Source organism: Onychostruthus taczanowskii, unplaced genomic scaffold, assembly GCF_017590055.1.
Source record: "Onychostruthus taczanowskii isolate IOZ18803 unplaced genomic scaffold, ASM1759005v1 scaffold80, whole genome shotgun sequence".
In the NCBI taxonomy this organism is placed as follows: Eukaryota; Metazoa; Chordata; class Aves; order Passeriformes; family Passeridae; genus Onychostruthus; species Onychostruthus taczanowskii.
In genome coordinates this window covers 3,596,391-3,612,474 of record NW_024505893.1, presented here as the reverse complement: position 1 = coordinate 3,612,474, position 16,084 = coordinate 3,596,391, and the positions used below count along the sequence as shown (strand labels likewise).

At 40.8% G+C, this 16,084-nt stretch overlaps 1 protein-coding gene across 1 annotated transcript in view; it reads left to right on the top strand.

The window, feature by feature from the left end:
- The window catches only part of ALK (ALK receptor tyrosine kinase), a 302,683-nt gene that overhangs the window by 221,776 nt on the left and 64,823 nt on the right, over window positions 1-16,084 (top strand). Inside the window, 3 exon segments of the mRNA XM_041424114.1 lie at window positions 6,364-6,495; window positions 13,826-13,957; window positions 14,826-14,926. Coding sequence (XP_041280048.1) covers window positions 6,364-6,495; window positions 13,826-13,957; window positions 14,826-14,926 — 365 coding nt within the window.

Below are 16,084 nucleotides of genomic sequence, written 5' to 3'. Positions count from 1 at the left end.
GCTTATTGAATGGTAACAAATCACCAAAAAAATAGGTATGTTACCATGAACCCTAGCAAAAAAACCCAAAAGAGGCAGCTATATTTTGTGCAGGATTAAGTTCTAGGGGAATACATTATCATGTCATTTACTGAACTTAACAATTTTTTGTTGTCTCAGGAACTATTAAGACCCTCAGCCAACTTTCCTAATTGAAAATTGAGAAAGTGTGAAATCCATCTAACTTTCTCTTTCCACATTCTTATTTCATTATAGCTTTTAAGGAAGCTATTTTTCTCTGTAAATTCAGGGAATATACATCACACCAACATTATTGTTGGAAAGTAATTCAGTCAAAAGATAGGAAAAGCAACTAGACCTGGTCGAAAACATTTCTGAGAGAACACAGAAGGTCTGGATAGTCTGAATGCTGCACAACTCTGGAGAGAGTTCTTGCAACTGAAAATGTGGCAGTGAGCAAGTGCCAGCTCCTCAGGTGTGCTGAGAGCTCTCTTCTGTGTAAGCAATCCTGCTGGCATTAGGCAATGCTGAAGGAGCAGATGTTTAAAATTTGTGTACTAAACGCAGCATCCCTACTTAGAAGCAGCAGAGAAGGAAAGCACATTAGAACTGAGCTGGCTGAATTATTGGCATGAGTGTGTTCCAAACCAGTATGTTCCCTCTTGAGTTTCCTGCCCAACATTTTATTTTTGTCTTAATTCAAGTGTTTTCGCATTTCTGGGGTTTATGACAGCATTATTCATGTGTTGAAACCTCTAAAGTCAGTTTTCTAACCTAGAATTGATGTGATTTTTTTTTTTGTTGTTGTTCTGTGAGAACTTTGGCCATTTTTATTTTCTCTTTAGATACATTTTGAAATGTTGACATTGTCTTTGGGATGAAAATTCTGTCTCTACATGGCTCTAATGAGCAAGTTTTCTCTTCTTGTAGTAGCTCACTGTGGGAATGCTGCACCCTTATTCTGCAGGGCAGGGGGTGCTCTCTCAATGGGAAGTTATTTGCTGCCCTCTGTCCTGCCTTCATCAAAGGTGTGTTCATTTTCTACTGTGAATTATTCAAGCTGCACTGTGAAGACAGTAAATAATTTTCTTACAGGTTTTTTTATGCCTGTTATCATAGCATCTCAGTTCATTACAAACGTTAATGAAATGAACATCACAGAGCTCTTGTGATGAGTTTATTCCCATTTATGTTTAGGAGGTGAAGTAAGAAGATTAAAGGCAGTTTATGTAACTGGAAAAATGGGTGAGCTTTCAGGTATTTACAGGCTGTTTTTTCTGCCTGTAGCAGGCAGTCTAATAAAAAAGATAACATTTCCTCCCACAAATGCAGCGTTAGGCAATGACAGTAACAGTAACAATGCTGTTGCAAATATTAAAGACAGGAATTATGAAGTGTTGACCAACTTTGCCTGCCTGGTGTGAGAAACATGGAATCCAGTCTTTTTTTCAAAGCATTTTTGAGGACAATGTGTTTCCAAGTATTTCTCTCACTGGTCTCATTTGCAGCTGCAACTACTCGGGTTCCTTGCTGATCTGTATACAGGTGTCCTGGGGTGGGTGGCTGGAAAATGAGAGCAGTGTAGCTTGCTGTGAAAGTTGTGATTTATGTGATCTGCCCTGTATCATGTGGAGTTCAATGGCCATTTGCCAAGGATGGCTTTGCTCCCCTCAAACATGAATTTATCTTTCACTTTCCTCACTCTCTTTCCTCCTTTATTTCATAGCTTCCAACTTCTCTAATGGTGAAAGCGTGGGTATTAGTGACTTATATAAACAAAAAATTTACTCTGTCCTGTAATATGGCTATTCTCAGCACAAAGTGAGCCAGCAGCCTTTGAATGTCTGTGCTGCTGGAGGACTGGAGATAAAGAGTGAGGAAATATGTGGTCATCAAAAATGGCAAGTCATGGAAAAATCAATAATCAGAAACTCCCCCAAATTCTCACTATCCTTTTATAGCTAGACAGTTTCTGTTTTCACACAACCTTTCAATCACCCAAGTAATGTTTTTGTAAAGATCTGAGTGAAAGCTTTGAACTCAAGCCAAAGGAGGGACAGGAGAAACTGAGAAGTTAATGACAAATACTTGTGACAGACACACATCATCAACAAGATTGTACAGTCCCAGATTTGTAGTGATATTTGGTGGAGGCACTAAGCTGCAGCACTAGCCCATTTGAAAACAATTTTTAAGAGATGTAATCAAATAGTAGGAAACTTTCTGTTTTGAGAGATAAACACATATGGTTAGATAAACATGGTGGACTTCCATGGGTAGATATTTTTTGCTACATATATGCAATTAAAAATGGAAATTTTTCACATTGTGGGCATATAGGGTCTTGCCTTGAGAACCACTGCAATAAACTCAACTGTGTACAACTCAACTATGTACTCCTCAAGGATAGCCCAGAGAGAAGCTGCTCGCTGGTAAAATGTGACAAGGCTGTACATTTATTCCAGACCTTTGGAATTTTTGCAGAGTACAAATGAGACAATTTTTAAACAGCAACCAAGTACTGTCCTATTGAGCTCTTTTGCTTTAATGTGTGCTCAGCAGGAGTGCTTCACCTGACTGTTTGTCCCAAAAGCTTTTGGTAGAATTAAAAAATATGGTTTAAGAAGTTGAATGTAGCATGTGAAGGTATAATTATGTTCAGCTTCGTTAAACCCTACATGATAATTAGCAGCGTAGCCAGTTTGCCAGATAAGATATATTTTTGTGGATGCCTTCAAGAATTTCTTCTCCATTCCACCTGGGCAAGTGTGGTGGCAGGAAGGCGAAGTTTCCCCTTTTGCAGTGATCAAACACCACCATCTTTCTGTCCAGGTTCCTCAGAGACAGACTCACCAGAGCTTGCCAGCATTCCGTGATTTCTCTGCTGGTCAAGGGACAGGGAAGCAGAGAAGAGGAAACCCAAGTCAGAGAAAATCTGTTGAGAATTGAAATACATCCCCTTGGGTCCCACAGTGCGAGCAGAAAGTTGCTGATCCTGCATAAGCTAAGCCACATGATTTTCCTCTTTCCATCCTGATAGAGGAAGTGGAAAACAAGTCCAAAAGCATGGGCAGTAAAGATTCCAGGCTGTCATTTGAGTCCAGGGTCTGGTACTGGATTTGAACACTGCCAGGGCTGGACTGTGTTGAGAAGCAGGACCTGTGAGGTACAAAGTCAGCTCTTGTTCCCCAAGGAGTTGTTTTTACTTTTTTACTTTCAATTTAGAGCCTGAAATGCCATTTATTTAATGCTGCTGTTTAAATAATGATTTATAAGCCTCCAAGCCAGCCGTGGTACAGCTTAATTACTGCTGTAATTTATGGATGCCACTGGCTACATAAACAGTGTTGTAAATATAAAGGATGTCTCCCACAAATTTTACTCTGATACTTATTTGATACCATTCATTTTCCTTTCCTAACACATCTTCTGTGTGTGAGTTGAGGCCACTTCAGTGATCCAGGTCATTCTGGTTCACTTTGCCAGGAGTAATTGGGTCTGGGAACTGAAAAGATCAAACGTCTGTTTTTCTTGCAAAGTATTTTAATTAAAATTCGAGTTTCCTTGAGCTTGGATGCAAACATCTGCATTAAGTGGCCCATTAAAAGGATTATTTGTATTTGGGCTTTTTTTGGTTATCTATTTGTTTTACTAGTTAATCATGTCCTTTCTCCAATTCATTTTGCCTTTGTGCTCACAGTAAGCAAGCAAACAAGATGGGAATAAATCATGCACTGTAACAGAGCCCAGCCATTCCCCGGGCTGCAGCTTTGCTATTTGTGTTCTCTAACCTATACAAGGAGTACGTATATATTGGTCTAATGCAAATCTGAGCTAATTCAAGCCTCGTCTCCACAGAGATGAATGAGCATGTAAATCTGCTGCTTTGTTTTGGAGGAATAGCTCCTGGAATTGCCTGATTCCCAGTTGCAACTGACATATTTCAAATACTACAGTCAGTTGGCTTCGGGAGATTTGTGCCCCTAGGCTGCAACAAAAAACACCTGGGAAGACAAGTAGGTTCTCTTGAATGCCTTGGTTCCATTATAATTAGTGTTAATGCAGTTGTGTGCTTGGAAAAGTGAGTGCCTCTAAAAAGTTATAATTAATTGAGTAAACAGAACAACCCCATTGCCTACAATTACCACTCCTCTGAATCTCTGTGTGTCTCTGCAGCTGCTGAAGTAAAACACGGACATTGCTGAAAAGATTGCAGATAAACTGAGAGGGACATGAAAGCTGGTACTAAACATGGGCTTCAAAACCATCTGTGGGGTAATTCAGAGAGATAAGAGTACTTCTGAATTTCAGTAGAACTTAAGGATCTTTTAAGAGTGTCATGATGTTGCTGACTCATGGAAGCGCTCTGGGACATGTCTCCTAACTTTTCTTTGGGTGGTACTTCCAACAACGGGGTGCTATTCAGGCTCCCTGCACACCCCTAGGAGAAGGCATCACCTACTGAGTTCATGTGCAAATGGGCACTACAAAGCTGTGAGAAGAGACTCACAGCTTTGTAGTGTCCATTTGCACATGAACTGAGCCCCAAGTGTCTGGCTTGTGGCACATGAAGGGTTTTGCACCTCACAGAGGGAAGGCTCTCAGCGGTGTCTCTGAGGGTGCATTTTTTGTAGGAAGTTCAGCAAAGCCAAGGAAGATGCCATCTCACTGCCTTAAACCCTCACCAAGGGAGCCCACAGAAATTGTCAGCAGCCAGCTCCAAGTTACTTAGTCTGTTTTTCCTGCAAAGCTTCTCCTCTGCAGTCATGCCTTGACCCAGACTGGAATACAAGGGCATTGTGCAGTCTGTATGTGGCAAGCCAGAATTGCTCTAAAGAAGGGAAAAAAAATTGACCTGACAATAACACAGAGCACCTTTTTGAGGATCTGTCATCCTTTATTAATAAAGTTTGGCATGTATTCCCCCACTCGTGAGTGATTTGCACCATAAAATAAGCTGGAAGAGAAATAGTGGTTGTTTTCCTACATGCTTCATTAATTTTTAGTTTTGGCAGGCAATATAAATAAAAATATCAAGTGCATATCTAATTGAATCGCCAGTGATTTCCAACTCCCTGTAGTACCAGAGAACATGATGTAGCTGCACTGTTTAGTGAGCACGGATGAGTTAGGCAAACAATGGCTCGCTCTGCCCGGAAGCTTTGGTTTAATCTGGAGCATTTATCCATTTAATATGAGACAGGGCAGTTATTGCTGCAGTGGGGAATTCACAGCACAGATCTCTTTGTTCTTCCAGGCTTGTCTTCCAGCAGTGACTGGAAGCATGTTTTGGCACACTCAGGAAGGTGTCAGTGAACTGCATTCCAGATTTTTGTGGAACTCTGGCATTTCTCAAGTTTAGATTCCTCCATACACACTGACTCCAGGATGTTACTGAATTAAGTATCAGTTGAGATGAGATCAATTGAGATGATCCTAAGTATCATCTCAAAGAACTTGGGATGAGAGAATTCCTTCAGTAAGGAAAGTGATACCGGTCAGGCTACTTGATATCTGACTTCTCAGCTGTCAAGGGAATCAAGTGCCTCCAGAAAAGGATGGTTCTTAGAGAAAATTGCCCAGGGTCATTTCTGAGTGGATGATATTGACCTCTAATTGTAATGTGTGATGACCTCATTTCATAAGAGCTGTCTCCTTTGCACATTGCTGGATGTCTTTTGCTGCTTAGCACAGGTAAAATGAGCTGGTGCCTTCTGTCTCTTGGTGGATGTAGTCTGCTGTGGGCTCCCTGACTCAAGGGAGTGCAGGAGCAGGAGTAGGCATAGAAGAGAAAGAAAATTACAAGTAGAGGTTGAACTGTTTTCTCTCCTGCAGAGAATACGACAACACAATTCACCCAAAGCAAAGGTAATGCATGTTGCCAAAAGAGCATGATGAAAGCTTGTGTTCTTTCTGAATCCTGTAGCCATGTTTACTGCTGAGCTAGACAGAGAGGATATCAGCTTTCAGGACTGTCACTGCAGCAGTAAATTCACACACAATTAAAAACCTATCATGTATTGTGTTGTTCTTGATAAGTACCAGAGCAGGATGCAGGATTTAAGCCCTCCAGAGGTCAAAGCTGCCTTCCATATTACAGCACCAGAAAGGCCTGGGGAACTGAAATTCTCTATTAGGTGGACTATTAGACATGTGACAAGATTAAATAGGTCAAAAAAATTATCAAGTAAGTATTGAATTGAGAAGATTTCACAAGGTGTTTGTCTCTTCAGTGTTATGCAATATGCTGTAACCCACTGGTTGAAAGAAAGGCAATTTGGTTATCTGAAGTGTTTTTGTTGTTTTTTTTTTTGTTGTTTTTTTTTGTTGTTTTTTTTTTTTTTTTTTTTTTTTTTTCTCTAGGATCTGCCTCTCTCTCAAAAATGGCTCTGGAGGGTTCCTTCAGCTGCTGGAATGGAACAGCGATCAGGCTGGGGCAGGCATGTGACTTCATCCAGGACTGTGCTGAGGGAGAAGATGAGGGAGATATGTGCAGTGAGTAAATCCTAACCCCCAGGTCGTACCATCCGTTTCCAGAAGCATTGATTGGTTTGAACTTTAATGTCTGAGACTTCACTAACAGACTCATTTGGTGCTATCAAAAGACCTGTGTCCCCCATAGCAGATGCCATTTCCTGGATGTCTGCCTGGAGTGCACCATTTGATATTTCTGGGCTCACCTACATCAGTTCTGCAGCAGCTTCTTAACATGCTCTCGGTGCTTCATCCCTTCCAGTGTCCTGATCAGAAATGCAAAGGAAGTATAGCCTGAAATAGCTAGGTGCCTTACAGAATTATGAAATGTGTAGTTGGTTAGAGCCTTTAATCAAAATGTAGTGCAGCATGTGGCAGAGAGAGAGAGGAAGGAGAAAACTTCCAAGATGAAAAATGAGTAGAGCCAGTAGCTTGTCTCTCACCAACTCTTGTGTCTTTGTAATTCCTCTGGTTTTCTACTCTCTCTTCAGGAGTCAATAGTCCAATAACATACAGCAGAAGATAGATAGCAGCCTGAATTTTCTAAGAACTTGCTGTGCCTGAGTACTTAAAAAATGTGCTGTGGAACTCAGATAGTTTAGGACCTTCCTTTGACCGTCTTGAAGGTGCCTTATCGCTTTTTCTATACCTCTGTACATTCCACATCCAGCATCCTCCCATCTGCCAGCCTGCAGATAGTTAGGAATGGTGGGTTGTCAGCTATATGGTTGTCTAGAGGGCAAATATATCAAGAAAAACAAATATTGAGAGTTTATTATTCAAAGTGTGTGTGCCACAGCTGATCTAGCTGGTGGGCTGTTACAATAGAACTGGGTTGATTTGGTATGTAAAAACATGTTTGCTGTTTCTAGCAAGAACTTAACATGAGTGATATACAACTTCTAGCAGATTTCACTTTTGCTAATAAAGAAATAAAGTTACAGACTATATTGGTGTGAAGAACATTGGTTTGACCTGGGATCATCTAGGAAGCTAGTTAAAAGCTTGAAATTACAAGCTTCTCCATCATTTTAGATATTGTTACAATTTGAAATTATATTGTTTAGTGACCCACTCAGTGGACATTAAATTCACAGGAACAGTGTCAGCACTGTGGACTTGCAGCTTCTTAGAACCAATAATGCTTCATATTAGTAATATTGAAACATTATTTCCATATAAGACATTTAAAACACAACTCTAAAACCTCATAATGGCATTTCTGTTGTGTTCTACTCTATAATTTTAAAAAGGTCGAATGCATTTTCATTTCATTGGAAGTAGAGGAACATTATTTACTCTCAACTGTATGCTCAGACACACTTTGGTGCCCATGTGCCGTAAATGGCTCTGCCTTGTCGGAGTAATCCCAGGGAGAAGGGCAGAGGTCAGAAGGTGGAGTTGTACTGATCATGGATGTAAACTAAATAATCACATGGGATGGGGCAGGAGGAACATGCTTGCCTGGTATTTTCAGACCCTGGGTGCACTTGTGGCAGGTCTGTTGTTCATATTCACATATCAGGAGGGCGGCTCTGCTTTTGCCCCTTGCTGCCATCCTGCAGCTGTGGTGAGCCCAGTGGAAAAGCAGCCAGTGCCTCTCTGGCATATGCTGTCCACAGGTCTTGGTTTGGTTGTCTTTTCTCCCTCCATTCATCTGTAGCTGTTTCCATAAGGCAACATGGCACTTGCAGCTGTGTTGGCAAAGGAATGTACTGAGAGTGTCAGTGAGAAAATGTAAAAAGCAGAAGATATTTAGCCAGCTGTTTAGCAGAGCATCACTCCCAGCTTGAGGAGACCACATGCCTTGCATTCACCCATAGGTACTGGAAATGAGAGTTCTTACTTCCAGCCAAAAGGTCCAAAAAGCACTGTCTTCCACTCAATGAACAAAAAAGCATAGCTTGCCTGAGCAGGAGCCCAGGCTGTGGATATGCCTGCTTATCCACCCACAAGCCTGCTCAGTTCTGTGGCTGATCCTTCTGCTTTTGCTTCTTTACAGTGCTGAATATTGTTGGCATAAGGTTTCTTACACAAAACAGAGAAGTGATCTAATGTTTGAGGTGTCAGATATATCTGAGTGGCAGCCTAACACAAAACATATGTCATCTTTCAGCATTTTAGCTGTCATTTTACTCCTGAGCAACACGGATATTTTCATCAGCTTTTTGCAAGTGTGGTAAAAAGTGATTCAGATTTATCAAGCAGAGAAAAGGGTTTCCCAAATGGTTCTGCTTAGACAAAAGAGCTGTCAGAAAAAGATGAGCTATGCTCAAAACTGAGGCGAGATGTTTTAAAAATGCCATTATCAAAGGCTTCTATCTTTGAGCTTCAAGGAGGTGTTGGTTTTTTTGCCTTTCACAGTCTTTCAGCTTTACAGGTTTTACAATAAAACTGATTGGTTTTATGATAATTTTAATTTTTTTTCCCTAATAATTTGAATTTTCTTCCTGTCTTAGCTGAAAAAGATCTCTCTTCAGCCTGCTGTTTGCTAACATCTCTGTACTTATTAATGGCCAATGAAACGTCATGGTGCTTGTTTTGCCTTGCAACCAATTAGTCTATGTAGAAATTGTAAAACCAGAGAGGAATGACCCCTAGAGAAAAGCATGTTTGAGTCATAATCAGATATCCTTGCAGGAGTAAAAGACAGCCTCAAAGAGGCAGATGAGGGATGAGAGACTGAGCTGCACGTGTTTGTTGACTCAGGATCAGACACGCAGATTCACCAGCCTGATGGAAGTGCCACACCAGAAATTATTTTGCAGAGCATACACTGCAGACACATATTATTACTTCAGATAGCACTGGTGGGATGTCTCTTCTGGTAAATTCATGCCTTTCCAGATACAGAAACTACACATGGCAGCCATGGCAGGCTTTGACTCAAGGTTTCTGCTGAATTCATAAATTCAAAGATATATTCCTCTATAAAAGTACTTTTTTTTAAGGTGTAATAGCTGGAGCTGGGTGCCTCTGAAGAGCAGCCTTGAACAAGTCCCTGGTTGATTGTACTCAAACAATATGAATTCCCCAGCCTTCATGTGACTGTTTGGACCAGTTGTCCCCCATATGAGGCTCTGGGAGCTCTTCCCATTCATCGCTGTGTCCCTTGCTCGCCTCTAGGTAGGATGTTTCTTATTTCCAAGGTTGCAGCTTCTGTTAATGAAGTCCTTACCTTCTGTCTTGAACCAGCTCTAGGGTTTTCTCATATTTGACTGAGTGGAAAGTTCAGCATATCTGGTGAAAGTTCACAGCTCGTGCCTTAAGCTTCAGCAAATTTATCTATTAATGCTAAGCAACAAATTCTATATAAGTAGTTTACCAAATCACTCAACATATGGATAGAACTTATTGAAGAAAACCCCAACAATTTTTCTCTTATTGTAGTAATCACATGTAATATACTTTCTGTGGTACAAGACTGACACAAAAACTCATATTATTTACTAACATAGATGCGCGGGGCTCTGTTTTACAGAAAGAGTGAATATGTTTTAGCAGTTTTGTACTTCTCTTTTTAATTAACAGTGTCTGGAATTGTGGTTAAATAACCTTTCATTGCAGGGCAGCAAGTCAGGGCAAAAGTTAAAACTTTACTGAAAAGGGATGCATGTAATTCTCTCTAGTCCAAAACTATTTTACTTTCTGTGACAAATTCAGAAAAAAACTTTCATCCTTAGAAAATATTGGCTCGTCAGTCCAAGCATGTTAGCAAGTAATGGATATATTCTAAAAATGGTAACATTTTAAATAATGGAGGTTCCAGTAGTATATTTATTATCTAGAGACCCAGAACTTACAGGAATCACTCAGGATACAATTAACCCAGAACTGGTTCTTCTGGGAATTTGAACCCATATTTCTGATTTACATAAAGAGTTTCCAAGCTTATGGTCTGGAGTTCTGGTCTAGTTCAGAAGAAAATGGTTACCCAAGTCTCTCCTGAGGTTGCACTTCCACGTTTTATGAATTTTATCTGGAACAGGAAGTAATGTCCTCTTTATCTTTCAAATAAATCTCATAGTCACTCGGTTATAGGGTAATTTCCACTCTGCTTCATTGAATATTTAAGGATGTGAAGCACCTTAGCAGGTGAGATAAGGAAGACAAGTGTCTGGTTCCTGAAAGGAGGGGCTCAGCCTGTGGTGGGAGGACTGCATGCACCCATCAGTCCAAAGGCCAGATGGCAGCTAGAGCAGGAACCTTTAAAGTCTGATTTTCTGATAATGTGGATGAGTGACCAAAAAAAGCATTGATAATCGATTTTACAGTGGCCAGTTTGCTTTCCAGGCAAAAACGTGTGAAGAAATTGTGGGATTGGTTTTTATCCAGATGCAGCCCAGCAGAGCCTTCCTGCAAGCAAAATGATGAAGTAGCAACCTGTTGCCAGGCCATGCTATGCTCTTAAGGTTCCTGTCTTGCATACACTAATCCTTCTGCTCCTTTCTTTATCAAAAGCTGTACTTACAGAAATTCTAACCTCTGGCAGTTTTGAGCTCAGCAAAGCCATCTGCCATTAAAGGATAACTCCGCTGACTGTTGAAAAGTATTTTCTCTTTTTGTGCTTCATTTCTGGTAGAATTTGGCTGACCAACTTCTCTAGCATAGAAGAATCATTGAAACAAACTCATGTTTAAGATTCATGTGATTCTTTAAATTGAGTAGCTGATCTGTTTGGCTTCTGAGATTTCCTCCTAAACTTGGTAAAGGTCTGTACATACAGAGTAGTCTTTAATGCTTTTGTTCTTTATAATACCAGTTTGGAATTTCACCCAGGAGTTAAAGCTCTAGTATCTGGTTCATTTACACCTAGTTTTGAAGCAAGAGATTACTCCATCTGCTTCATAAATTGTATCAGTTACTAATTCTCTACTATTAATGGATGAAAAATCTGGTTTAAAAAAAGAACTTATTTAGAATTTTCTTGAAAGGTATTTAATTCTGAAGGGTAAAGAACAAGTTTAGCATTCAACAGCTTTTTCCTGCTTGCCCACCCACATAAAAGGAGAGACTCTTGCATTCTCAGGGTGCTTCAGTTTCACTGGACTACTCTGTTCTCCATCTCATACCCACAAGTTGTATCTTAATCTTACTAAGGCTTAAATCTTCTGAGGTTTCTGTCACTGGCATTAATATCCAAAATGGCAGGTTTCAGTAGAAGTAATCCCTGCCCTCTAACTTCCATGATTTTCCAATAAAGTCAGAGCAGCTTCCCCTCATCAGTGCAGTGTCTGTGCTGTGAGTTTCAGTCACAAACATATGAAATGGAGAAGTACAGGTTGGAGAGAAGTGGTATCCAAAGAGGTCTCTGTGGAGTACCAACACATGGAATCACAGGTGCTGTACATGTTCAAGGTAAGAAAGAGCAGCAAAGAAAATGCATCCAGGGCATGAGACATCTAAAAACTCATAAAACATTAATTTGGGGAAAGGGAATGAAATATTCTGTGAAAGTAATAGCTTTTTATTTATGCCCTTACTCATTCATCGACAGTGAGCTTTTCCTTGAGGCAGGGATTGCTACTTAGATGGCTCCTCCTGCTGCTCTGACTTGTTTACATCATCCTAGATAGCAAATAGCCATGACATGAATTCAGTTGGACACCGAGCCAAGCTGTTTCTGTGGGAATTCAGGGCACATTATAATTTGTCATTTTCTTTGTATCCCAGCCTCAGGCTGCGCAATGAAATATAATCAAGTTCTGCAGAGGGGTGAAACACAGGGAAGTAACTCTCTGCTTAACAGCTTCACATTTAAAGACTAGGGCTGAATGAATTTAGAGATTTTTAAAAGGAAAAACTTGGAAAAGCCCTGACTTCAGTACAGGTTTTGATTTTTTTTCATAATGGGTTTAGATGGTTGCCCAAAATACCACTAAAATGTGGCTCTTGCCTCAATGTCAGGTTCCAGGTCCAAAACTAGCCCTACTAAAAAGCTACAGATAGAGGATTTGTTTCACTTTCCTCTGACAAGTGAGTTGTGATTCAGGGTCTCAGAAAATCAAATGTTTGTGGTCTGGATGCTGCAGTTGTGGTGTTCCACAGCTGTTTTCTCTGGGTACGCCAAGGAACACCTGCATATGCCAATGACAGTCAATTGCCTTTTGAGGTGTGTGAGCTAAAGCTGGGGTCCTGTGAGCAGGTATTTTATTGATCTGAAATCTCAGCTAGGGGGATCTATCTGCTGGTACTTAAACATTCTGAATTATCTGGAGTTTGAATACTGGTGCCTCATTGTCTGACAGCCTCTCTATAGATACATAATTTCAGAGGGAAAAGAAATTAATAATCACAACAAATTATGTGTTCAAGAGCCTCTTCTTCTCATAGAGAAGCTAATGAAATTACTGGTATCACTTGACCAGAAGATTCTCTTGCTTTAGAAGTTTGTGGTCTATCATACTGCTTGTAAGTGAAGAAATTTTTATTCTGATTTCATCAAGCAGCTAAAAGTAAAAAAAAAAAAAAAAAAGCAAACACCAGACCTGGATATGTGTTTGCACATGAAATTTCATTTTTATCTTTCAATTTTTAACAGATTTCATGTGTCATTCTCCTTTCTTGGAGCAAAAGGAGCAATACTTTGCACCCCCCGGAAGTAGAACTTGCAGTTGTAGGTAGATTAGTAAATGGAAGGCATGAGATTACCTTCTGCTTTGAATGGGGCTACTATTGCTTTAAAACTGGCAAATTTCAAGGCAAAAAGCTAATGGAGCTCTATTGTTTGGAGCTGGAAACTGAAATCCTAAGCTAGAGACAGAATGAGCGGGCTTCAAAGCCTGGAAGTATGGATTAAAATAAACTGTACTCTTTCATCTCATGGAAGAGACTCACAGGTTAAAAAAAATGAGGCACAAAAGGATACAGTGTTTTACCTGAGGCCACATCAGTGCTCACAGAGAGAAGAGATCATGTTGCTGAGCTGGGCTGAGTAGAAACATGGACTGTAAGGGAGGGAATCTTGTAGGGAATTTATCCCTCTCCAAGATTTCCCCTGTGGTGCTGCAGAAGCGGTGCTTAGGAAAGTCATCTCCAAGATGTGACCTTGAGTGAGCTGACACCTGCAGAGTGAGAGCCCAGGCATTTATGAGACCCCATGGTGTGTAGTGAGATGTGTCCTCTCACTGGGGTTTGTCAAGGTGTGTGGGGAGTCACTTAGCCACACTCTGGGGGTTGTTGCCCCCTGCTCCTCCCTCCCCATGGTCAGGCACGTGCTCGATTCCACGCGAAAGGACTGAGGAGCTGGGAGTGCTCTGGTTGGAACAGTCACTGCAGCTCCTGTGTGAGCCCAGGAGCCTCCTCTTCAGCTCACTGGCTTCTTCTGTCTGTGTGCCTTTCCCTCTTGCAGGAAAGCTTCCCTCTGGCTTTTACTGCTCATTCGAAGAAGGGGATTGTGGCTGGACGCCAGGCTCCTCTGCGTCCCATCATTCTCCATGGCGGATTGGAAGCCCGGAGCACAAGCGCTTCCCTTCCATAGAAGGTATGTGAGAGTAAACAGTAAGTGTGGAGCACAAGCAGCAGAGAGCAGAAATGATACACACATGGTGAGGAGAGGGAATGAAACACAAGGCAAGTTTTCCAGTGAAGCATATCCCAGATTTCTACTCTCAGATGCCATCTTTCCACTCTGAGTGCTTTGAGCAAAAGACTGTCCTGCTCCCTTTTTGTCTTGTGACCCCTTCTAAAAAACTTCATACCAAATGTTCATCTGTCTGACCCTCTACCATACTGATCTCTTTTTTTCTTTCTGATTTTCCTATTTATTTTCACTATTTTTCTGTACTGCTAGTTTTTTCCCCTGCTCACATCCTAATTTTTCTTGTCTTTGCTTCATGATCCCTTGAGTTGCCCTTTTATGTACAATTCCTATGTACTTGTTTCTCCTACCTAAATGCCAGTATCTAATCCTTCTCATACAAACAGTTGAAGGCTTAAGCTAAGAGAAAACCCAATACTGCCCTTGTTCCTCTTGTTTACAGAAATTATTCAAGCAGCAAAGAGCTGTAGCTGTATTTTTATTTGGTTTTGGTCAAGATAAATTCTTTTCTTCCAAGTTACTTTTTGTTCATAAAAGATACACTTTATTATTTGCCTTGCAAGGAGGATGAATTTAAAGTCATGGAGCAACAGAAGGTGGCAGTGGGGGGAAGGTGGACAGGCTCATGTGGTTACTGAGTATGTTTGTTAGGTAGGGGAAGCTGCATCCCTAAGAAATGGAAAAGGCCTTCTCCTCCCTGGAATTCCACCATGGGAGGAGCCAGCTAACAAAGGCTTGGGGCAGGTTTCACAAATCCTGAAGCCCAAAGGTGAGTGCTGCAGTTTGACCTTCTTCCTTCTTTTCCATCCAGGTTGTGCACTCCTCCTTAACACCAGCAAGGCACCAGCAGTAGCAAAGACTGTCATGACCAGCACAACATTTCCAGCTCCTTTGAGGAACTCCCCCTGCGAGGCAAGTCATAATGTTTTCTTTTCTTGTGTAATTTACAGAGCTTTTTTTTGTGTGTTTGACTCAGGTTTTCAAATATAGGTACTAGGCCAGTAGCAAGGCAACAACTATCTCTGGTTTTATTTTCTGTAAAATATACTTATTTATGCCCACTGTGCAGGGGAAAGATATGGTTATCTGCTTGAATGCCACAAAATGTGCTTTGAAAAACATAGCATTTCCTGTCCTCATTGCATCACATGGTGTATTACAATCTTCATAATTAGGTGTGTATGCTGTAAGAATAGGGCATTACATAAACAGCATTACATAAACACAGAGAGGAAGAATCTTACTGCATGAACAAGCATTATATTTGCAACATCCAAGACAGAGTAGGCTTCAGGACTGCCCCTGAGCCATTCAGAAAAGGCAGTACATGCTTTCTCTAGCACAGCTGGAATTTGGGCTGGCATCTCTTCATCCTGCTGCACTTCAAACCTACCAGTCCTCATGTAGGCCTCGTTCACAGGAGTGCTGAAGTTAGCAGCAGCAGAGAGAAATTAATCCAGAATGGAGCCAGGTTCATATTAAGCAGAAAAACTATTGACAGTGACAAGACATCAGCTTAAGCAAGTACATCAAGGCTTGCCAGACAACCTTGCTCATGCTTGTCATTTCTCAGTTAGTTGTATTTTTTAATTTTTTTTTTAATATTTTTTTAAAATATTTTTTAAAGTGCAGCTTCAGAAAGATTACCTGTCTGCATCTTCTTATTCTGTAGCTTCACAGATTGTAGGATCACTGATAAGATTTATTTCTGACTTATGGCTTTGAACCATGCCTAGTGAGCTAAAGCATTTCACATCTTCACAGTCACTCAGAAATCTCCTATAAGCTTCTGGATCCTGGAGCAGAGGGATTTAGGAAAACTGATACTAATGAAGTGCAGCTGTTTGTTGGTTGAGTACTGAACAGACAAAAAAAACTGTTCCAGTGAGCTTTAAATGCAGAAAGGACAAGAAGGGATGTGTTAGAAAGTTCTCTGGAATGAAACTACACAGAGGAAGATGTTTCTTTGCCTTAAAGTTTGTTTTGGTTCACTTCTGTTGGATATCTCAGTTCATACAGCAAAGCACCTCTGGTTTTGCTCTCTTGATGTATTCATGTTCTCTGTCTTTG